Source organism: Manis javanica, chromosome 5 (genome assembly GCF_040802235.1).
Source record: "Manis javanica isolate MJ-LG chromosome 5, MJ_LKY, whole genome shotgun sequence".
NCBI classification, from domain to species: Eukaryota; Metazoa; Chordata; class Mammalia; order Pholidota; family Manidae; genus Manis; species Manis javanica.
In genome coordinates this window covers 132,171,205-132,196,267 of record NC_133160.1, presented here as the reverse complement: position 1 = coordinate 132,196,267, position 25,063 = coordinate 132,171,205, and the positions used below count along the sequence as shown (strand labels likewise).

At 44.2% G+C, this 25,063-nt stretch overlaps 1 protein-coding gene across 11 annotated transcripts in view; it reads right to left on the bottom strand.

The window, feature by feature from the left end:
• The window catches only part of LNX1 (ligand of numb-protein X 1), a 160,666-nt gene that overhangs the window by 90,781 nt on the left and 44,822 nt on the right, over positions 1-25,063 (bottom strand). For 5 of the 11 annotated variants that reach the window (XM_073237617.1, XM_073237612.1, XM_073237613.1 and 2 more), the window contains 2 exons: positions 14,864-14,989; positions 1,566-2,051 (listed from right to left, as the gene is read on the bottom strand). In XM_073237617.1, coding sequence (XP_073093718.1) covers positions 1,566-1,957 — 392 coding nt within the window. In that variant the 5' untranslated portion in view covers positions 1,958-2,051; positions 14,864-14,989. Of the gene's footprint in view, positions 1-1,565; positions 2,052-12,228; positions 14,314-14,360; positions 14,380-14,537; positions 14,624-14,863; positions 14,990-25,063 lie in introns of those variants that run through there. The other 6 variants (XM_073237620.1, XM_073237618.1, XM_036998769.2 and 3 more) reach the window with 4 other exon arrangements.

Sequence of the window (25,063 nt, the reverse complement as noted above, 5' to 3'; positions counted from 1 at the left end):
TGCACCAGCACCTATCAGTATCTACTCCACTTCTGAACACAGGCCCACTTCCCTCTGGGCAATGCCTCTCTAACTGGGTAAAACTTTTAAGAAAAGTCACAAATAGACTCCCTTATCACCATCTCCTCTGGCCACACCTCCTTCTGAGTAATCAGAGAAGAAGGGCCTCCTAGCTTAACAGCAATGATAACGGAGGGCCAGAGGCAACCTGGAAACCTGAGTTAGATGCATTTGGCACAACCTTTTGGGGAGAGCAATGAGTTCAGTGCCATAATTAGTATGGAAAACATGTGAGAAGCATTATACCCAGGCCACTGCTTTGCCTGCAAACTTCCATGTTAGAGATTTGGCACATCCCCAAAGACAGAGGGGCAGATTCATGCCCCAAGGTGGGTGACCATTAGAAAAAACACTGCTACCTATCTCTTGCCCCTGTCAGGGCAGGAAGCAAGATAAACACCAGCTTCTAAATATCCTCTTACAAAACAACTATAGTATGATTGTTCACCCATTATTAAGTACCTTAAATGCTCTAGGAGTGTAGCTTGCAGAACAAGACCCAGGGTTACCCCTGAAGCCGTCCACCCAGGAATGCTCAGGACCAGGACAATGTAAGTGAGCAAATAAAAGATGGGCAGGAGTGGGTAAAGCTGGCCTCCAGGAGAGGTGGACACACCACTGCTCTGATACCGGTATGTTTACCCTGACTGAAAACTTAGAAGAACAAGTCATTTGAAGGACAAACATTTTCTAAGTTTCTCCTTTTAAAACTCAGCTGAAAATACCTCATAGTTCTTCAAAGAACAGTTGGGCTTTGTCACTTCCCATGTAGAGGAAATTCTGATGATCATGGGTCAAATCCAGAGACATCTTTTCCTTACATGAAAAGACAAACAGTACCCACCAGGAATCTGTGGGGACCATGAACCTCAGGGAAAGCTGCCCGTCAGATCTTTCCAGAATCTTCTGCATTTCAACATGCACACACGAGAAAGAAGCCAGTCACAAAAGGACAACTATTGTATGATTCCTCTTAGACTAGGTTCCTGTCAGAGTCAAATTCATGGAGACAGAAAGTAGTACAGTGGTCACCAGGAGCTGGAGAGGAGGGAATTGGGGAGTTTTTGTTTAACGGGTACAGAGTTTCAATTCTGGAAGAAGAAAAATTCTGAGGATAGATGGTGGTGATGACTGCACAATGACATAAATGTACTTAATGCCACTGAACTGCACTCTTAAAAATGGTTGAAAAGGTAAAGTTTATATTTTACCATTGAAGTATATTTTACCACAATTTTAAAAAACACCTTTAAACATATACACATACAGCACACAGCTCTACCACGGCTGTTGCATCACATGGAACGATGGCCATAGACACCTAAAATGTTCCTAATTTTGAAAGAATCCTTTCACTGGTTTCAAAGAAGATAGAGAAACAGGCATCTCAAGGAGCCCCCGGCACTGGGGACAGCCTCACCCTTGGTGACAGGTGGGCTCAGCTGCCTCTGAAAGGGCAGGCTTCACAGGGTTGGCATGGGTTGGGGGCAGTCCTGGGGCCCTACCTGGTTTGAAAGTGATGCTGGAGGTCGCAGCGCTGCAGTACCTCGGTGCAATGTCCTGTGAACGGGCATGTGACCATCAGCTTGTTGAGGAGCTTGTTGACCAGGATGCTGGACTTTCTGCAGTGCTGCAGAGCCAAGGGCTTGCGATCCACAGGGCAGAAATCCTTCTCCACCAGGAAGCTGGTGAGGCACAGTGTGCAGTAGGTGTGCCCACAGGGAGTGTCCAGAGGGTCCAGCAATGCTTGCAGGCAGATGTGGCACACGAGGTCATCATCTACTTCATCTGTGTAGGTGTAGCAGTGGTTTTCCTCAGGGGAGTGGGCTTGACCACACACCACACACAGGGGTGCAGGGCTGGACTCCGGGTCTTGCGCAGGGTCTGGCTGGCTCATGGTCAACTGAGGGGACTGTATGACAGGAAGCCACCCCAGAAAAACAGTATTTCCTCGGGATAAAGTCAGGATCTTCTAGGAGCCATTCACAACCCTAAAAGAGAATAAGACGACTCAACTCTGTTTTCATAGCAAACTGAAGACTCCACTTGTTCTGGACGGAGACAGTGCCCAGTCCATGGGGTACTGAGCTATGTATGAGTAAGAAGGCTGGGGTTCACTGCCCCCTTTGGTGACATAATCCTGAGCAAGTGGCTTTGCCTTTACGCCTCAGTTTTACTGTCTATCCCAACAGGAATACTGTTTACTTTTAAGATCCTCATGCTGGTGTGGTAAAAATCATCTGGGTAATATCTGGGAAATGCCTACAGTCACTCAAAAAAAATAGGCCCTCAGAAGTTTAACTAGTTGAGAAGACCACCTGGACAAGTGATTTATAAAGTCCTGTGCCAGATCAGGACGAGAAGAAAAGCCACTAACACCTAATGGTTTTCTCTTGCCTTCCTTTCCCACCTTTCTCTCAAACTCAGAAAATGTAGGGCATCCAAGCTTTCAACTAAATTATCTAAGAAGAAATAAGAGCTGTTGAGTGTGTTGTATTTTTACTGTGGTGAAAGCATCGCTGTCTTCTGTGTGCATGTCATTCACTCAGTCTGTCAGCAATTCAGTGATTTGGTGGACTCCAGAGCCACACTGCTGGAGTTCAAATCCTACCACCACTGTGGGCCAGTGACTTAAGCCTCTATTTCCATATCTGTAAAATAGGGATAATAACAGCTTATCTCTTATCGTGAGGATTAAATGCGATATAGGACATAAAGTCCTTATAACTGTATAAGAATTATACAAATGATGCCTGGAATATAGTTCATGCTCAATTTATATTAACTACTACACTTACATGTATTTGTTACTGATTCATTTCGTCTCCAGTCCAGCTCAACTGGTCTGGAAACTGAAGGCTATAGTTCCTACAAAGGGTCTTTTTGCTTTGTTCTAACAGTACTAACAGTTTGAATACTACTCTTTTATTCAATTATATTTATATAAAGTGTTATAGATTGTATATGTTGATTAAATTATATATAATTATATATTTTTCAAACCAGTAGAATACTACCATACTATGTATTTTCCTTGGTATAGGAGTCCAAAATAATGGAGTTTTCAACATGCCTGGTTAACATCTAGGCAGTCTCTTGGAAAACCAATCAATACTTTTTGAGCACCAGCTCTGAGCTAGGTAGTAAGTGGGGTGTGGAGGAGACCTTCAGGAGAACTTTAAAGGGCACGACCCTGATCTCATGGAGTCAGTCCCCAGTCCAGTGGAGGTGGACATAAACACAAGTAATTAGGGGTCCAAGTAGCCAGTGCAAACACAGGTAGGTGCTCAGAGACTCTGTGCCACCTCATGACAATTAAGTATCCCACCCTCCCCAACTCAACTTCTTTCTTTTCTGAAAGCAAATGACAAGACTTTAAGCATCTCCCAAGAACACAAGGACATGAATAACCCAACAGGAAACTAACACCCTGGGAAACAGCACAGCAGGCATGAACTGGGCTGTGTCTTTTTTCTTTCCCAAATAAAGTCGGAGGCTGTTTCTATGAACACAGCCTTATCTCAAAAAGAAAATACATTGACTTCAAACTTTCATTGGGTCAGCTCTGTGTTTACATTTTTGTACTGTGCTAATATGCCTGAAAGAACACTGTGGTCAAGAGGTTGAAGTAAAATGCCCTGTATGTACAAACATTTGGAAATCATAACATTTAATGTCGCATCAAGAGACCACAGAAATCTAAGGTAGAGAGGGTACAGGACGGGGTGAAGCTGTTTCTAGCCCCGTTTCATGAAAACCTACACAGCTGCTATTTGTCCTCAAGGCTGATAGAAGGTACTGGAAATACACAGGAAGTGCTTTAAATGGCATGAAAAACAGATGAAAAATAAACATGAAAATGGATGGGCCACCCAAAAGCTTATCATCTACGACAGGGGGGAAAAAAAGAAGCTCACATATTTTGAATTGAAGCTCTAGATACTTTAAAGATCCTCTGTAAGAGTTTTGTCAAATACTCCCACATATCTTGGTCCTGTCTCTTTCTCACTGTGCTATGCTGGGAAGTGATAAGAATGCAGGTTGTGGCTCTGGTTGCACCACTGAAAAAAACAACTCCACATGTCTGGGCCACTCCTTTATTGGTGACATGGTGGAGCTGAACCAGATTTCTGGTTTTCGGACTGGGTTCTGGAAGGTGTCAGATGCCTCGGGGTCCTCCAGGGGAGGGAAAGATGGAGGATGCTGGAGCTGGGCCCAGTTTTCCACCCCACCCAGTCCCAGCTCCACTTTTATTTCTTTGACATATCAGTGCCTTATAATCTGTTCCCAGAACCTGGCTTAAGAAAAACAAAAAAAGCAAACTCCAGAGTAGATACTGTGAAGTCCTTTTCAGTAATAGAGTTCCATGCTTCTGTGCTATAAACTGGAGGAGTGTTGTTTTGTTCTGGGTGATTGGCTGTTTGGGGAAATCCTTTTAGCTTTCTAAGTTTTTTGAGCATTTACCATGTGCCCAGCACTGTGCTAGGGGCCTTATATATATTATCTTACTTAAACCACACAAATCTCCAGGATTTTTATATTTTTTCAGTTAACAGATGAAGAAACTGAAGTGTGGCCTGTAAGTCACTTGCCAGTCAGACCATAAAAGAAACAGGAAGGAGGTACTGACTACTTTCTGCTCCTAACCATTTCACTTGCTTTAAAAAATATGATTAATATCATTTACCTGATGTCTCATTTCCAGTTTACATCTTAGAAACATGTATGCTGTATGTTTTTAGATATATATGTGTCTTGCTGAAGAACTAAGGATTATCAAAAACCACTAATGACTACAAGGTAAGGTATTTTGTCCACCAAAAGTGAGCAAGAGGGCCTGTGGGCTTCGAGTCCCTTTCTGTTACTCGTGCATCAGCATCAGCACTGTGGTCCTGGCTGAGGTGAGCAGAGGTACAGCTTGTCTGAAGCAGAGTTAGCAAGAACAGGGAGACATCCCCTTCTTGAGGGCATGGGTGGAGGGATGGAGGGGCAGGATGGAGATTTACACTGCCTCGGTGCCACCCTATTGTGACTTAACAACCACTTTATCCTTCTGCTCTGATTTGGGGCAGAATAGAAGCCCAAGGTGGCTTTAGAGACATGAGCATCCCCCCAGTGCAGTGGTGAGAAGTGCCAGGAAAAATAAAATTTCCATCTCTCTCCTTAATCCTTGATCCTTTCCCACCAGTTTATGGTCTTGCCTGAAACCTGTGCCGACGTTCTCTACCTAATTTTCAAATTCTGAACTTCTGTGGCTCACAACAAAGAAGTATTCCAGGGCAAAAGCGATTCCTCACTGTCTGCAACCAAGAGGGTCATTAGAGGCTCTGTGTGTACTGTTACCTACACCGAAATGCAGTAGACTTAAGAACAGCCTTTGGATACAGGCTGTTTCAGAGCAGAAACGTTTCTGCATGCGATAACCCACCTGAACAATGGGGTCTCTGGTGTGCTCCTGGCCCACTGACTCTCCTTTATATGGCTACCGGCTTTACAGGAAACAGTTACCTGGTGTACTTACCAAGACAAACCATACAGTCCACTAGAAAGGCGATGGGCACACCTTTCTTTCAGGGCATCACTTGGCATGCTGCCCTGACAATTTCACATTCCTGCATGTGCATAAATAGTGTTGTTCTAGAGTATACTGACATAATAATATAAGAAAAGAGGAATGGAAGTCAGAAAGGGCAAATCAGAGATAATTTTTCCAGCCAGAGCACAAGCACTGATTAACTGTTGCTGAAAGTCACTAATAAATGGAAAAGTTAAAAAAGCGACAGGCCAAAGGCAGCGGATGGAGGGCAATGGGGTGAGCTGCAAGCCTTGCAGCTCCAGATGCTCCCAGGAAGAAAAGGTGCACAGCACCCAAAGAGGAAGGTGTCCAAGGAGGTGTCCTAGTCGCCTTGGGCCATGCAGTGACCAGTTTGCTAAAGGATTCATGAGGCAAGATGGGAAACTTGCTACAGATGAGGGGAAAGATAGAAAGGTAATCTGAAGCCAGATCCCAAAATGATCACAAAATGGTTGACCCTGAAAGAGCTTTGTTTCGTGTGTATATAAGAGATCAACCAAGGGACGGAAACAGTCTCTCCAGCAAGGACACCATATGGACTGTGACAGCATCAACAGTGTGGGCGCTCCGTATTTGCTTCCTAAGTTTTGCTGACTTATTTAATATTGCTCAAAACCTGTTAGTCCCTTCAATCAACCCTAATGTTTTACAGTGTATCTCAAACACACGAAGACTAAGAACCCCTATGCAAGATAATTTCCTAGGTAACTTTTCACAATGTAGATGACAGCTTGAGGTTTTTGTTGATGATGCTTTAATACTTGGATGAAGCTACATAGGGCAGAATGGTTGCAGAGCTGGTTTTAAACTGGCCATTGAGGCAACACCTCAGTGCAGGGATCACAGTCACAGGATGCCATCCTGGGCCATGAAGACCAGAAGTACACCCACAGAAGAACTGAAAGGATCAGTGCCAGGGAACTGTTCATGCTGCTGGCCTCACCTCTCGTTGTAAAATAAGTATCCAGGAGGCATGTTTGTCAGCCCTGGCCCAGGCTGGAACTCTGAAATTATATCATTGGAGGGAAAATCAATTGCCAAAGGTAGGGCCAACTCTATCTTCCTCTATTAAACAAAGTAAATTTACAATTATATTTTAAATGATAGATAACTGTGTGAGACTTGGAGGTATCGACAAAGTGCCATCCATTCTTTTGTAAATGCCAATTGTGAACTAAAGTACCTCAGAGGAAGGACAAATACTCTATGAGCTGCTCCTTAGCTTACAGACACATATATAACTGGGAAGAATTAGGAGCTTTAGTGACCTGAATAAACATAGCCACACATGGGGTCAAAACTGTCTTGGAACTGTGAGCATGGGCTGGAAGCAGGAACTGGGGAGGCAGGGGTGCCACATACATTGCAGAGGAGGAGAGGGAGCAGAAAGCAGGCAGGTGCTCATGGGCTGAAAGGTCAGGGCCAGCTCTGCTCCTACTTAATATCTAAGGCAATGACTCCAAGAGGGAGCAAGCAATTCATTAATGCAGCCTGTGAAAGACACTAGCCTGCAGAGTGTCGCCAACACTAGAAAAGACAGGAAAAAATACATATAAGTGGTTTTTAAAGAGGTTGAAATATGGTCAGGAAATTAAAGGAGAATCAAACTAAAAGGGGAGAATGCAATACATCTGGAGTCAGTAACTGAGAACATAGATGTTCAGAAAGTGTGAAAAACAGAGGAAGCAATTTGGTGAAGAGAGTCCCAAGTGGCAGCCAACTAGATAACAAGAGTTAGAAGCCAGGGAAGGTCTTTCGGAAGCAAAGCCTCTCTCAGGGGTGATTTGCTGCTTCCTCCAGCCGGTGTCCTTGCACACCTTTCACCCTTGGGTTTGTACGTGAGAACTCTGCCCCAGAAAAGGTGCCCTTCTCTTTCCTGGTCTATCACCATGAGAAATGGAGCATACCCTCTACCAACAACAAATTGAAGGCCGGCAATTTGTGGTGCCCCAAATATTTTTTGGCTACACCATTTTCTGTCCATGCACATAGTTGCCAAAGGATCCTGAGAAGACCTAACATCAGAGAATTATGGGAAAGAAGGAAGCTGGCATTCTCCCTCCCACCCACAGTGGAAAAACATATTCAGGAAATGTTTATGTTTTTTTTTTAACAGACAACCAAGATTTATGGAGGAAAAGATAAGATGAAGGAAGATAGTCTAATTCTTATGTTCTACCATGTTTAAATTCTACAGGAGTTCAGTGAACACCTATTACATGCTTGGCATTTGTCTCAAATTCTGTAAGTTCCCATAGGGAATTGATGTCATCTTCAGTGAGTTCAAGCCTAATTAGGAAAATGGAGCTAACATAGAGGAAAAAAATGTTAAAACACTTCAAAAGAGTACACAGTGAGTATGGTCCCCCAAAAAGGAGCCAGGGACAAGCTTTGGAGGAAGAGGGACAGGAGATCAGTGTAGTGTGGCCAAGCACTGTCAAGAAATAGATGGTCCTCAAGGTGATTATCAAAGATGAATGGTATTTGGATAAATGGGGAGAAATCCAGGTGAAGGGAAGAATCTGAGCAAATTCCTTAATCAAGGAAGAACAAACTCACTGGTACTTGGTGTTCTCACATGATCATTTGTATGTACTTGAGAAATTATTTATTTAGAGGTCACAGGATTTTGAACTGGGTAAGGATCTTAGATTTTCACCAGGGGCAGGAATTCTTCTTACAACATCCCTGAGGGATGGATGACCAACCAGTGTCTGTTTGAAATGCCTCCAATGGTGCAGAGACCATCAGCTTTACAATAGCTGAATGCTTCCCTCTCCTTATTTTGACCTTTGGCCCTTGTTCTGTCTTTCAGTGTACATTCTCCCTCAAAACATGACAGCCCCCAAAATTAAAGACAACATTGGTGGTTTCTGTCTTGTTTTCATTTTTGTCTCTTATTCTCCCAGTTGTTTTCCTGGGGGGTCCAGTGAGGGTAAAGGGTCCATCCAGGATGCCGTCCAGTTTGTTAAGATCCCTCTGGAAACATGGCACCTGGAAGTGGATGCTTGTCCAGTTGTGGCTTGATGGGCTAAGGGTCCGGTGGAGTGATTGCTTCCTTATTCAGGACACTATTTGTCTACTAAAGTGACCTGATTTGCTTTTATAGACACATCATGCTACCTGACTGAAATAACTCAGCAGGACTGCAGGATATAAAACACTATTGTGCCTTGATCATAGAAATAAATAACGGTAGTGGTGAAGGCAGCCAATTCTAACTCTGCTTGCCTGTATCTCGTCCAGCCTTCATGTGAACAGGGAATCTCTCCATAAGTAATAGGAGGGGCATCTGTGTACAGATATCAGCTGTGGGGTGTAGAATGATGCCCCCCAAAAAGAGATATCTGCTTTCTAACCCCAAAACCGGTGAAAGTAACCTTATTAGAAAAATGATCTTTGAAGATGTAATTAAGTTAAAAATCTTGAGATGAGATCATCCTGGACTATCAAATTCACCCTAAATCTAATCACAAGTGTCTTTATAAGAGAAAAAGGAAGAGGAGATGCAGACACAGAAGCAAAGACAGAGGCAGAGATTAGAGTTATACAGCCACAAGCCAAGGAATGCCTGGAGGCATCAGAAGCGGGATGAGGCAAGGGAGGATTCTCTCCTGGACGCTTCAGAGGAGGCACCGCCTTGCCAACACCTTGATTTTGAACTCTGGCCTCCAGAACTATGACAGAATAAATTTGTGTTGTATTGAGTCACCAAGTCTATGTTAATTTGTTATAGCAGCTCTTGAAACTAGCACAGGGGACCAGTCTAAGGGTATTCCCCTGAATGGGGTAAACATTCCCAGCGATCCACTCCAACACTTCCCTACGTGGCTTAGGGATATGGAAATCCCTCGTATCTTGAGGTGGTATCCATTGAGACTGCTCCCTACTTAGGGATAGCAGTTCTGCCCTGGTATAAAAGCATAATACTTTTCTTTTAATCCATTATTAAGTTAGAATATGGATGTCTTCCACAATGACTGTTAAGCCAAATTTGCTAGGGCTCCATGGGAGCAAAGGAGCCCAGAGAGAATAGATGAGTCTGTGTGTATCATAGAAGATGAAGTACAACAAAAAGACTTAATGAGGAGTTTGAAAACACGAAGTGAGTCACATACGACCGTGAGTAGGCAGGAGTCCACACATGCAGCCTCCTGCTCAAAGGGGGTCACGTGACTGACAAAAGCAGTCACAAGCAAGTTATGCAAATCACCTCCACACACAGCAATGACATATTTTGACCTCAACATCATGGTGTGCAGTGCCAAGAGGCTATTAAAGAAGATTCTTGGAGAGTTTCCACTGTACTCGTGGCGAAGTCTTTTGACAAAAGCACCGATGACAAATGCATCAAACATAAGAAGCAAATGAGAGTCACTGGAAAACAATGGTGGAATTTAAACCTACACATTCCAAGTCACAAATTGGGATGTAAAAAAAAAGTCCCTGGTTAATTGGGACAGACCGTCCCGCCACTGTTAGAAGTATATTAATCAGTTCACCAGCCAGGAGTATGGCTCCTGAGGGTAGAGGGCAGAAGTTCTATTAGGCAGAGGAAAAAGGGCAGGGGTGATGAGAAGAGAAATAAAGAGACTACTGTAAACCTGCAGATCTCAAATTTGGAAGTCATTTTGTCTACCCTCTGCCTGAAGCAGTCATCCCTTCTGCCCCCTCCTTTTTAGAATAGAATATAAAGTGAAGCATAATCATCATGCTATTTAATTAGCAGTTCACTAGATGCCAGATACTTTGCAAGGTACTTTGCATCTATTTTCTTGCTTAATCTTTAAACTGATCCTATGGGATCAGTGATATAATCTTCATTTTACAGATAGTGTATTCTCTGCAAACGAAATACAAATCCTCTTGGTATTCATTCGTTCATTCAACAACACATACCAGGCATTCTATATACCAGAAAACAATTACTGTCAGTGACAGGGATCTCAGTGCCCCAAAAGGCAACCTACTGGAGTTTTGGACAACTCGAATTCTTAGCAAGTTCTTCCTTGTATTGATCGGAAATGAGTCTGTAACTAAGCAGTTGTTCACTGTGGCATCTTTGTGTCACTTAGAACAAAATAAGAGGAAAGGATGAATGTAAGAGGTTTACAGGAGACAACCAACACATTCTGTCCCTGATTTCAGTTTAGGCAATTTTTATACTGGCAACTTTTATGTTTTTCATGTTGACCCTTATTATTTGGGGATAGTAGGGAGTTAAATCCCTTTAACCCAGGAAGAGTGATGTAGTCTTCCTTCCAAATAGTTTTGAAAAGCCCTGTCAGAGGATAATAAATTTGCCACCCACATAAAAGTGAGTCTGTGTGATGCCAGCCCATAAATATCAGGAATAGTTCTATACTACCAGGAAGTCCACGCATACTGAGGCAATGAGGAGCACACGCTTTACAGCCTCCCTCATGTGACCTCATTTGGCAGCAACTTCCAGAATGTCCTTTCACATAGTCAAGATCCCAGCAGACCCTATTTCTCCACTTCAAGTGAGGAATTCGAATCTAAAAAGGAGACACTGAGTCAGGAACTGAGGAATCACTACTCCAGAGGAATTCACTGTTTATTTACAGCACAGAATCTGACTGCCCATGGGTCTGCAAAAGTCCAGGCATTTCAACTGGCAGCTACTCTGCCCTGGAATTCCAAGATAAACAAGATAATCTGTGTTAACAGGTTTTCCTTCTTAGCCTTTGGGGATCTTTTAGAAAATCTGTTTTGCTCAGAGAGTCTCTGGCCCTCAACTTACTACTGTTTCCATCATTATTATATCCAAACAGTAGCATGACCTAAGAAGTCTAATTGTACCAATGTAATTGTTCACCATAATAATATAACAGGAGTTAACATTTATTGAGCTGTTACCATACACCAGGCACTTTGCATGAAACTTTTCAATTATTCCTCCCAACAGCACCAGGTTTGAGAGGTATTCCATTTTCCAGATGATGAAGCTGAGACAAAGAGTTATTAAGAAACTTTTTCAGCCCAGTAATTACATGGCAGAACCTGGCTTTGAACTCAGATCTGATTCTACCCACTATGCCTTCCTTTCAAGAAAATAATACTAGTAATAGCTCACATTGTGCCAGGTATTATTTTAAGCTTTTTATATATTTCAACTCATATGTTCTTCACAATAAGCCTATTTTGTAGCTGAGGTAAACGGGGTTAAATAAATTATTCCAGGTTACATGGCTAGTACCACGTGGAGCTGGGTTTTGAACCCAGACAGCCCGATACCAGTGACCGGCCTGCTATTCTAAGGCAGTACCTCTGTTCCACCTAAAATTAAATACATTCGACAAATATTTCCTAGTGTAGCACTGCCCCCTCCCCTACAGTCAGCCTGACCTACCCCCCATGTCTGCAGCCATCTAGCTTGGTAAAGGACCACAGGGGCTGTGAAGTACACTATTTTAGCACGCTTTCTTGGAAAAGGGTAATCAAGGAAACTGATGGGCAGGGACATTGAGGTTCTGCCCCAGGATTCAAGTTTATGAAGTAGGTTCAAGGGTATAAACCCCTGTCCTCAATCCACTAGGCAGTTACCTTGCTCTTGAGTGATGAAAACTCACCCTATCTTTGCAGGACAGGCTGAGACCTGGAGAAGATCCTGGGAGCCTGGGGACACTCCTGCTCATACAATGACTCAAGGTCACTGAAGAGCACAGGGTACTCCACTAAGGGTGCAGCCATATCCGGGATCCACAAGCCCCTCCACAGTACAGGGCAGACTCCAAGCCAGCTGCTTCCTCCTTCCAGTGCCCTGCACAGCAGCTGCCAGGCTGTGGCAAGGGGTGTTTATCTGCAAGATTGGAGGAAAACAAGCAGCCAGTCTGCCCTTGAGATAGCACAACTGAAAGCAGAAAGGTTGCCTGCCAAGTCAGATTACAGCAAATGACAACAGGACATTTCCCCCCAAGGCCCGTGGAGGCCCATATTTTGTGGGTCTCTGTGGATGAGAGCTTTGAGGTGGGAAAGGCGGGAGTAGCAGTGGTGGCCATGGCCTGGGAGGCAGGTGAGGCCAATCTGACTGGCTTGTTTAATGATATAATATAAGCATTCTCCTGTCTCCTGCTCATTTTCTTTCTCCAAACTGTTAATATTGGAGTTAATTACTTACAATTAATAATAACAAGAGCTATCAGGGTTCCTAACAATTGCAGCCACAGAAGATCTTTGTCTGGGTCTGACCATCAGGGTCAGACTATCTCCTCCAAGCAGTACAAGAAAATCCTCTCAAGAGGGGTGGACCAGCTTTTATGTGGCACCCACTTGGCACAGAGCCTGGCTGCTTGACACTGTCCATAAGTTCCCCCACTTACTTCTCAGACTGCTTTAAATCATAGGAATTATTATGTCCCATTTGACTGATGCAGAAACTGAGGGTCAGAGCAGATAAATCACTTGCTCAAGATTGTAAATGGAAGAGACTCCATTTTTCAGTCAGGCATTATTGCCACCTGAGCCAAGGGATGGGGAAGGGAACCCATGCGGATCTTTTCACCCTTTGAACAATACTCGTGTGCAAACTATCCAGGAGACCAGCAGATAACCTGACTCTGAATTCCAGGTTCTGTCTTTTTTTTTCCTTTCTTTTAGCTGGGGGCATAGTAGAGTATCCCCAGTTGTGCTCCATTAATAGCCAGGGACCCTCATACATAGTGAAGAACTGATCTGTTTAGCCAAAAATGAACTACTGTGCAAAGAACTAGTGAACCAGGGCACACCAGAGGGAATGCACTCTTGTGGGGGAGGTTTGTGACTTTACAGACACATTTTTATCCAGAAAATTCAGATCTAAGAGATCTTTTTCTCTCCTTCACTGACACAACTCTTAATCAAGTGAGAACACTAGTAAGGGACGAACAGCAGCCACCAACCGAAGCACACCTCTCAGGAAAAGAACAGACACAAAGGTCAGTTACAGAACAATGCAAACCTCCAAGGATTAAGAGAGAAATTGGTAATAAGACCAGGGCAGATTCTCAGTGGTGAGCAGCAACTGTCTGAGACAAAAATTTTCTCAGCTTGTTTCAATTTATACTTTCAGAGAATTGATAGGCACTTTGAATTTCTGGGTGGATGAATATGAGCGTAATTCCCTGCAAAAATTTCCTCCCAACCATATTTACTAACTGAAGTCTCAGAAAACAGCTGATTGAAGGAATCCAGAACAAAGTGCCTGCCTGAACTGTTGATTTCTCTCCCTCAGTTTTGCAGCTCATCCCAGTAGGGAAATGAGTTTGGAGATGATTTATTTTCCTCACTCTTAACAACTGCACGGGGGGCAGAATGTGGTTATTGGGCTGTCAAGAACAGAAGTAGTGCAGGCTGTGTGATCAGGATTAAGAAAATGAAAATAGACCCTAGAGCTAAAATTATTAAAAAACAAAAAAAAGTCAGGTCCTGGCAGAACAATCTCCTTGGTATTATTTGCTATTAAAAGAAAAAAAGAGAAAACAAAAGAGTACATAATGATTGAAAATCAGACCTGAAGTTACACTCTTGTGAGCCCTGAGGAAATTACTCTATCTGAAAGTCAGCCAGCAGCCACTCCTGGTCCGAGTGTAAACAATTCTAATCCAGACTGCAGAGTGGTTTTGAAAAGAGTGTTTAACAGGGAACAAAGAAAACAGCAGACTTTTTGAAAGAAGAGGGAGGAAAACTGGAGTGGAGGGCTTCTGAGCAGGGCAGCAGAATTTACCTGTCTGAGGAACAGACTTGGGTAGGGAGGAGAATCCACCTGTCTCCCAGGTTTAGCTGGAAATTGCCTCTTAGGAGATGAACACAGAAAGTAAGGTCTAAGGCAAAAATAAGGCGACTCTGGATTCAGTCGGTGCTAGCCTCCCAACCATAGGGAATGGGCAGAACAGGTCTGTACCTTTGAGTTAAGTTTCAAAAAAGTCTCCATTCCACTCTACTCCAGGGTTTCAAAAAAATCAGATCAACTTCCCAGACGAGCAGAGGCTGGATTAATGATGAAGAGGAACAAAAAGGATTAAGTATCTGGCCCAGGAGAAAGAGAACTTTCCTGTGCAACCAAAATGTCAAAGGCATTTTTCTCTACTCTTCCCTCCCAAAAGGGTTTCTCCCACTGGGGCACACACCCAGGGCTCCGCCATTCAGCTTGCGTTTTCCCCTCATTCAGCTCCCTCAGGGGCCAGGCGCCTAAATGCCAAAGGAGGAAAACGGAGGGTTTCAACTCACCTTTTCAAGTGTCCGTCTGGGGCTCTCAAAGCAGCACTGACCCAGCCGCTCTCATGCTTGTGGAGAATCCAGCAGCTCCCAGGGCTGCTGGTGCAGTGACCAGCCTTAACCTTGGTGTACAGGTGCCTAGAGGAAGAAGGGCACTGATTGGTTGAGAGCAGGAAATGTGTGACATCACTGGAGCCCCGACAGATAAAACATTGCTGGGACCTCAGCTATTGAAACAGTCAGTAGGTTCCGCCCACCTGTCGTTTACCTGAATACCTGAGGGCAGGTAGGTGGCGTCTCTGTGTGGACAAATGAATTAGAGCAATTTGCCCTGTGGAATTTACTTTCTTTCCTGAGCCCAGCATGTGTCCAGCCCCATGGCCAGATCTGAATGTATATGGCTGGTTGCTTCCCGGGCCCCCTAGTACCACCACCTCCCAAGAGCTCTGTACAAAAGAGCTTAAAAAGGAAGTTTAAACACTGAAATGAGACAGTGATTTAATGGACATAAAAAGGAGGAGTGTGAAGATAGACTGCTTGGAAAATATCTGAGATTTACCCCCACATACCTTTTTGAATGACAACCATTTGAATCCCAAGTGCCTCACTGTTCCAATATAATACATTGGCGGTGACACTTAAAGTTCATTTTTAAAATACCTAAACATGGTACTTGTCAGCAGCTTCCAAGCCAAGTTTTCAAACACTTTTTCCCTACCCCCACCTGCTCCCAGCTTTTAAATTCCCAGAGTTTTGTAAAAATTTCAGTCATTTCTACCTTGCTTGCCTTGCAGTTAGTCACATGGGGGTTACAGGTCACTGAGGGCCTGCAATTAGGAGCAATTAAATGATTCAGATTCAAATGATAGTACAGTAATAAGGTGGCACCAGCTGCTGGTTAGAGGTGGGAGGGAGGAGTCAGAATTTATTTCTGTCCCAAGCTTGGTGTTGACCCTGAGCAAGTCACTTGTGTTGCTTCAGCTTTTCTAGCAGGAAGACAGGAACGCTACCACTCAGCTGGCCACACGGTAGCAGCTGGGAGCTATTAGCACTGACTGTTAAACCCTTTGGCATCCTTGAGAAGATTGTAAACAACTCCCATCACTGTATTTAAACAGTGTGTATTTCTGTGGCCCCTATCCAGCATCTCTGGACAATTTATTCACCCTCTTGAATGTGCTACCTGGGGAAATTGTGGCTTCTCCCTCCCAGGATGGCCTGTTTGCCCGGAGAGCTATTTTTTCCCTTTAAGGAAAAACAAGTTGAAATTCCTATTTCTTCCCTTATTCTGTATCCCTCCTCTACTGATACTAAAATACTTTGGTTCCACACCTTCTGGCACTGCACTTCTCCAAAGGCTTTCCGCCTGTCTGTCCTCTGTCCAGGGGAGGGAGCTGGAAGAGGGGGACAGAAGGAACCTCTTGATTTCAATCTCTTGGCCTTGACATTGGGTGCAGCCATTCAGTACCTTGTAAAACAACCAGGAAGGGAAGGAGGAGAAATTCTAATCAAGGTAAGGGGCACAGGGCAGGCTCTGGATTCTTTGCTTCAGGAGAGCTGGCCTCTCTCCCCGCCACTGCTCTGAACTACCTTCCCCACCTGGGAACTGGGGGCACTTTGAAAAGAGTTGGAGGCTTAAAAAAAACAAGCACACCCATTCATGTTTTTATCCAATAGAAACTAAGGTAGCTTTGACTACTCCTTTATTATTAATAGCAACAGCAAAAAAGACCACAAAAGCTCTCACTGGTAAATTTTTTAGGGAAAAATACCAGGCCACCAATTTGATACATTACTGAGAAAGATCAGCAAACCAGAGACTTCTCCTTCATAAGACAGGGTGTCCCCTGGGACTGGAGGAGGGGCAGGGTGAGTCTGCCTACCTGATGAATCACCTAGAAGGCCTCACCTCCAGCTGTCTTCACAGTTGCCTGCCTTCCCTGTGTGTCAGTCATGCCTCACCTTTTTCCAAGGGCATCAAGTCCAACTCGGGAGGGCGTTACCCCAGACAGTACTTTTTGGGGAAAGAGGGGTGGGCTGTAGGGGAAAAGAATTTGCAGGAAGTGACTGCAAAAAGCTTCATCCAAAGGCCTAGAGGCTGTGGTGCTTCATCTGTTCTATTCACAGATCCTCAGTCACCTGCCTATATGGTCTGGGAAATAAAACTTAAGAATAAGAAATGAACCAGGAGTATCAGGAGTGGAGTTGGCTCCCAGGTATGGTGTAAAAAAGAAGAGAAAAAACAAGATGTGTGTCACACAATTGGGCATCTCAAGTGAGACATCTTGATATTCCTGATTATAGCATAATCCTTAGAGGCTTAAAAATTCAGTATGGGCTTTATTATTCTATTTGAGCTATTGCATTATTATGGAAATATTTTTGATGTGCTGGTGGAAAGATATAAATAATAATTAACAGTGAATAAGTGCCTAGTGGGTGCTATTCATTGTTCTAAGCACTTTCTAAAACAACCCTGTAAGTCAGGTCCTATTTCTGTTTGTGTTTACCCATGGGAAGACCAAGGAACAGAGAGGCTGAGAACTTGCTGATGGATTGCACAGCCACAGCTGCATGTGAATCAGTGATCTGGTTTATACAGTGGGCATATATGTATAGGACACATATACATATGTGTAGATTTCTATGTGTATTCATGAGCAAACACACCAGGAAATCCATCCCTCCTGGGTACATGAAATTATCTTTTTGAGGCCTGTGGAACCAGCCCCAAGAAGGGAAGCCCAACTTGAGGGGCCCTGCAGAAGGATCAGTTATGACTCTCTGACATCTTGCGTAGTTATTGTCTCTAAACTTCAAAAGTCTATCCCTTTAAAATCTATACATCTTATCAGAACAGCCATAAGAAGTGGGACTAAATACAGTTTGATAATATGAGGAAATGTAAAATTAAGCTCCAAGACAAACCACTGTCAAGATGGATGCTCTAGTCCAGGGTTAGCAAATACTAAACACGCTGCTCTGTTCTCTCCCACACCATTCTCACAGCCATTGCTAAAAGGCTCTGGTGCCCTTGAGCTCAGAGGTAGCCTCAGAATCTTCAAGTCCAAGCACAGTGCAATTCTATCCCTAGTTTGACATTAAGTGGAAGGGATGATCAGGAAAGGAAAAGATTGGTGTTGGCTGGCACCTTGGGACGATTTTGTGGAGAATGGAACACGAACTGGACCTTGAAGGATTTGGAGAGATGGTGAGAAGGGCAAACAATTCCAGGCAGGGCAGCAGCTTGGGCGAAGGCAGGGGGATTACAGCCCACGTGTGGCAGCGAGGAAGGTGTGTGTGGGAGGAGAGGAAGGACATGGCAAGGAAATGTTCGTCCTGCTGAAGCCAAGAGAACCTATCATGCCAGGTGTAGGTGGGGGTCAGGGGGACCAGGTAATAAAGTGCTTCAAGGCCTGAGCAAAAAGAAAAAGGAAGAAATTCAGTATCTTGGGCATGAGACAATTTATTAAGAGTGACAATGCTTCCAGTGTTGAGTTGGACTTCCATGATATGCCATTTTGGCTACCATGTGATTATCTTTCCCTTTGGAAGCCAGACTGCTTCGCAGTCACTCTGTCCGGTAAACTTTGTTCTTTGGAGAAGCAGGTGGAATGCATTAGAAAGTTCTCTGAACTCAAGGTTGAGCCTGTCCTAGTTAACCAGCCAGTGCACATGGGCCTTTTGATTCATTTGAATTCTTTTATGGATCCTGACAGTGAAATCTCAAGGGGGAAAAAGGCCTGTTTTCAAAGCTCTTTCCTTCTAGATCACCACAATGAAGGCTGGCATTCTCAAGGACTCTTCCTGGCAAGGAACCTACTGCTAAGACTGTGCCTCGTGATTTATCAGAATTACTTAACTGGTAGGCTTCCTTTTTATTTTTTAATGGCATATTTGTAGAGTTGTCCAATATGTCTGAATGCCACAACAAAAGTGAACATATCCCATCTGATTTTAATAAAAGGCATCTCTAGATAAAGTCTCTTTGACTGAAAGTACTTAGCATTTGAGATGGAATTGCTATATATATTCCATCCTATTGGCCTCAGTTTTTTCTTTTTTTAAACTAGCTTAGCTCTGAATCTTTCATTGGCTAATTACAAGTACTTAGCATGATGCATGTAAAGCAGATCCCAGAAGGGCAATTATGGAAAATAGTAATAATCACAACGATCAGCTGATGTGATAGATGCCATCTGGTTCTGCGTATGTGGTCGACTGCATTTCTTTCACGACAGGCAGCCCCCGTGTTGCCTGGTTTGCAGATAAGCTTCGAGGATACTCTGGATCTACAGTGTAGGAGCAGATACTTCTCTGGTTTGTTTGTTTCTTGGAGATGAGGGGGTAGATCAGTTATTGGAGACAGCACACATTTTGTGGAGGTTTATGGCCTACAGATTTATGGCTAGCAACTCTTTCTTACTAGAAAAAAATGAATTGGAAAATAAAAAGACTTCTTCGTTGCTCTCTCCATACTTGTCACAAGGCCTGTATCCCACAACTGTAAGTATCTTTCCCTTTCTATGACTCCATCCTTGCCAACACCAGGTGGGTTTGGGCAGAAAGTTATTCCATCTTTGGTGACAGTTGTTGCTGTTTTGGTGGCTGCCATGCCTTAGTTTCCTTACTGGCTCCTTCACAGAGCGCTGCTCCTGGTGACCCGAAGCCACATGCCAGCGACGTGAAATGTCTCTTCTCCTTGTTGACGTGGGCCTCACCCTGAGGGCTCCTGTGTTGTTAGAGTGACTCCTCCAGCTTTCTTGACCCCCTCATCTGTAAGATATTTGCCTCTATTCCTCTTAAGCTGCCCGTTCTTGGGGCCACCCCTTGGGTCTTCTTATCACCCAAGAATCTTCCACTGCAAAAAACACCTAAGAATGCTACCACTTGGCTGTGTTCTCTCAACCATTCAGTGCTTCCCTCCCTCACTCAAACTTTGTCTTTTTCTCTGAATTGATTGTGATCCCTGGTTCCTGGACTCCTGAAGGCTGCCCCAGATGACCTGTTCCCTTCTGTTTTCACTTCAAGCCTGTCTGCCCAGATCCCACTTGCTTGCCAGCGTCCTCACCGTCCTAATGGCCTGGCAGAACCAGGCTTCTTTCTTCCTCTAAGCGTGAAGACTGGTGCTATGACCTGGATCCTCTTGGCAGTGCCAGCTACACCTGTCACCATCTTTGGCAGTCCTGGTCAGTGCCCCCTCCTTTCCTCGCAGTGGTCACCCACCTTCGGTTCGCTGGCCATGCCCGGTGTGTGAGGCTTTTTCTGATTGCCTTGCTGCCTGTCAAACCTCATCAACATCTCCTTACCCTTCCCATCCATAGAATGCCACTACCCTCCTGCCCGCACACCTTACTAACCCTGTGCAAGGCGGGAGCGCCCCCACCACCCAAAGGCCACAGGAAAGCAGTTTCCAAATGCAGTTGGACTGTGCTTTACACGTCACTCTCTCTGTCCCTGAGAGCCCTGACCGAACAAATGGGACAGAGCAACCAGGCTAGCCTGCCTTTGCTCGTCCTTCTCTGACTTGGCAGTGAGCCAGACTTCTCTGGAGCGGCTGCATGCTCAGTCTGTCCTGGGCAGGCAACTGTCTGGGACGCTATGGGCCGTGCCCAGATCTGTCCTGTCCAGGTGCCTTCAAGGCTGGTTTTCCCCTGTTCCAGGCTTTGTTCCAGTGCGGCCATCCCCGTTTCAAGTGATATTTTGGCCTCCATAATTGCTCTTGAATTTTTCTCAAATTATCCCAAGTGCATGTGGGAAAGAGAGGCCCTGTTTATTGGGGTTCTCCTTGGACTTAGCCCAGTGCCTTTGATAAATATTAGTTAAAAGAACTAAAGAATATAAGACTGGAGAGGAAATGAGGGAATGGAGGAATTCACATTAAGTTGTATCTTGAGGTATCCCTTCCTTTTCCCAGGAGTCTAGGCCTGTAGACTTTAGGAAGGGAACTAACTTGATTACATTTAATTTTCACAATAATGCTACAGTCTAGACAGTATTCATTCATTTACTCACTTCTTCATCAAACTTGTAAAACATTGTTAATATGCTAGTCGATGTCAAAGATGAGAAAGATCTGTTTTCAGGACCCCATTGTGAATGGAGAAGTAGAGTTAAGGACCAGTGATTAAAGCACAAGGTGGACATTGCTGTAGTGGGGGAGGAGTACAGGTGCCATTGCATGAAGGAGGGGCATGGGCTTGTTTCTTATCATTTAAAGGCTCCAGGTTATTAAAACGTACTTGCCCAAGTTTACTCAGCTAGTAAGTGATAGGGCTGACACTGGAGTGCAGTTCCTCTAGACCTGAGAGCCCGTCATCTTCCCAGGCACCCACACAGCTTCAGCTCAGCAACCTGAGTCCAAGTAGGACCAGGCAGAGAAGGAGGCCCACATGCTTCTAGATTTTGTGTGTGTCACCCCAGTGGACCTGTGACCTTTTACAGCTTTACGATTTTCACAAATTTGGAGGCAGGCTCTCTGAATGGACAGGAAGACTAACGGCTTCTCAAATGTAGTGTCAGAGTTTCATGACCACAGTCAGGACTGACTGGCACCATGAGAACTAGAGAAAGACTTGTATTCTACAGGTGACAATAACATCTGTAGACATTTAGGTGAATTGATATTCCTTATTAAGGTGGGGTTGGCAGCTTCACTAAACATTTTTTAAAAAGTCCCACCTCAACCTCCTAAGTCTTTTAAGTGTTGTATAATTTAAATCCCATTTCATTCTATTTGTATATCTTTAGTCCTTGGCGAGGACGAACAAGTTACCATTTTCCTCATAACAGCCCTCCAAACTCTTGCCATCTGTATGTTGTCTTGCAGGATGCTCTGTGCAAGCCGAAGAGTCCAACTTCTTCACTTTTTTTCATAATAACTAGTAACATAAAGGGACTCATGGATATCTACACAAAAGATGTCCCAGTAAGGGATAGCAAAATTAAGAGTGGAACCATGTTGCTGATCTCCTCTGGTGTGATAAGTACAAAGGAAGCCAGCTTTCTGGGTGGGGAAGTATTTTCCTTCCCAATCAACTTTCACTTCTTTCCAAGAAAGCGCAGATCCTCAAAAGTAGGGGTCATTGCCCAGAAGCCGTCCTTTAGTTCTCCTGAGTCAAAGAATCTAAGAAAAAGAATATCATGAAAACTACCCACATTAATGTGGATACAGCCTCTTGGTCAGATTCTAAAAGAGTCTCAGCAAAAGAAAAGTTCACTTGACTTTTCTCAAATCATGAGCAGGCGAAGATGCTCCATTTTAACTTGGACAATAAACCTGGGTGGATGCCTTCTCTTTTTAGCCCTTTTGAGAGCTGAATTCCCATGGGTATCTGTCTAATCCATCTTGAAGTCAACAAGGGTAGACTTCTTGGTGATCATGAAGCCACAGTGAGGTGCAGTGTTAGACCTGGTTTGGGTAATGTGCAGGGAGGGCTTCTCCACATCTTGTTCTGGTAACCCCTACCCCAAGAACATCCATGTCCTCCCAAGGTCAGTGTAAAACCTGCACGTCAGTCCAAAGTTTAGATGTTCATAGAGTAATGAACACTTTCCCCTCCTACTATGCTATGCCAATTATCATCATGAACCTCTCCTGGAGTCTGCATTACTGAGTAGTTCAACTTATCCTGAGTTGAAATGTTTAACTTTGAGATGCAACCAAGAGGCCGACATATAGGTGAGACAGCACAAACGCATTCTTCCTGGGCTATGAGAATGTCCAAGGGGAGGCCTGCATTTTGCACTCAGTTCAGTGAACATTAATGGAGTTAAGACCTAGGAGCAGTATTATTAACTGGTCTGGGTAATAGAGTCCCAGATCTCCCTATGTATCTTAATTTGAGGCTTTGTCGATATCAGTATTATCCATCAGGCCATGTGGCTAGGCTGGTCCTTCCAGTTAGCTTGCCCCTTTAAGTGGAGTGGTACATTTGGCAAGAAGAGAGGCCACTTCTCCAGTCCTTTCCCACTTTCTCTCAGTTGCCCCAAGAGGTGGACTGAAAGCACAGCTTTGACAAGTCCTGCCACAGGCGTGCTCACACCCCATGTTGAGTGACTCTTGATAAATTCTAGGTAATTTGGCGGCACCTGGGTCAACACTGTTCATGTTCCATCCACCCATAAACTCGCAGCTGTGACTACAGTGTCAGTGTGTCTGTCCACCCATAAACTCACAGCCGTGACATAGTGTCAGTGTTACTCCAAGCCATATATACTGTGGGATGCTAATTCTTCAAAGTCATGTAGCCATGAGGTTTGGGCAGAGGGAACAGCCATTGTGCTATGAATGTCCCTTCCTCATATCTGCCCCTTGGGCCTGCTGCATGTACCAAATCCTTTGAACTTGAAGTTGGAAAAGATGTTAGGTTCCCCATTTACCCTCAACCCATCCTGAGGTAGCATCTTCTCCAGGAAAAAGGAATCTGGAACCACATGCCAGGGGTCACCAGCAAGTCAGTCCCAAGTGCCAATCATCTCAAAGCTAAACCCTCTAAACTTGTCACCATTATTTCTCCCTGTCCTCATCCCCTTTCCTACAAATCTCCCCATTCTATAGAGTCTGTATACCACCTACCCTGTTTACCCCTGCTTAAATAGCTGACTTCTGTCAGAGTATAGTCCTCCTCTGGAAATGATATTTCATAAAAAAGCAGAGTTGGTCCTAGAATAAATCCTGCTGGTATAATGGAAAGAAGGATAGAGTGAGAAATAGAAATCAGAGTCTATTAATGTACATGTCTGAAGTAGTGGAAATGAAGTTACCCTCTGCAGTGATACAGGGAAAAATTCAAATGTAACAAGTGAGCTCTGCTATCTGTGATCTTGACATTATCACTCGTCTGGGTCCTGGCAGAATCAGACGCCAGATAGGATTCAACATGTAAGGACTCTGGGAAAATACCTATGTGAGCAACAATGGGACAGGGACTGAGAAAGGCTGGGAGAGCACACGGTGAAGCTTAATAGTGTCTGCGGAATAAATGCACGATTAACAAAGTAGTTTTGAAAGGGAAAGAGAAAAGAGGCATTTGGGTACAAAATGACAAGAATTAGCAGAGCTGTTGCTGGGTTACAGGCAGGGTAGGTACTCAGCTGGTGTCCAGCCTGGGGCTGTACCAGGCATTTACTCCTGACATCGCTTCTGATCGGTCAGGTCTATTCTGATCGGTTAGTGCTTGTGATGTGCTTGTTGTTACACATTTTGAAAACCACCCCGCAGTTACATGGGCTACCACATTGCCTGGAGTATATGGTGATGGTTTCACAAATGGAAACAATGGAAAACAATTTATTTCTGATGGCCATTTCACTGAAATGTTGGGCCACCATACATACGAACAATTCTTACAGGTGGTGGCAGTGCAGGAGCAGAAGGAACTACCAAATCAATCTGAGCTGTGAGATTGCTAGAGGGCAGTTCTCAAATTGACAGTATATCCTTTCAGAGTTGCTGATAGCTGCTGATTTTTGTTCTCTTCCTAGGAAAGAATTTTTATAGTTTTTTCCCCCCATTTCCCATTTTTATACACTAAAAGTAAACTAGAAACTGGTGCCCTCCTTATTTGTTCTCTTATCACAAACACAGGGAGTCCTCCTTAAACTGGAAAACATTAGAAGAAAAATACAAAGTGAGACCAAACAAAAAGTGACCTGTTATTAAATTTCTTATGCTCAGAAAATGCTGAAGTAATGGGGATGTTCAGGAGGAGCTGGTGAACTCTCTACACTGAAGAGCCAGGTGGGCGGGAAGTGGGATTGGCAGAGTCCATGCCTATGTGGGAGTGTGGAGGCAGGAGACGCACGAGAACGGGATCCAGGGGTGCGCAAAGATTGTCCCGAGAACTGCATTCTCACAAGCAGTTGTATTGGGGTTTGGGTCAATATTACCTAGATCTCCAGAGGGTGTGTGAAGGGAAAGACACTTAGGCTAGCTGGATCTATTTGTTTCTTGCAACTGAAAGTGAATTAAAATTTCAGTCCAAAGTCCGAGACAGACTAATTTGTCTCTTATATGATGAACTAGAAGCTAAATGCTCCAAGACTAAGGATTTGTGCTCCCGTCTGGGGTGGGGCTGAACCTCTCGGATGGGAATGGCAAATTGCAGGTCACTTCTCCCAAGAAAAGAGTGATGCAGAAGCAGGAGACTGGAAAACATGATGCTGTGGAAGTACAGCACGCCTGGGGAAGAGGCATGCTCTCCTTTGTGC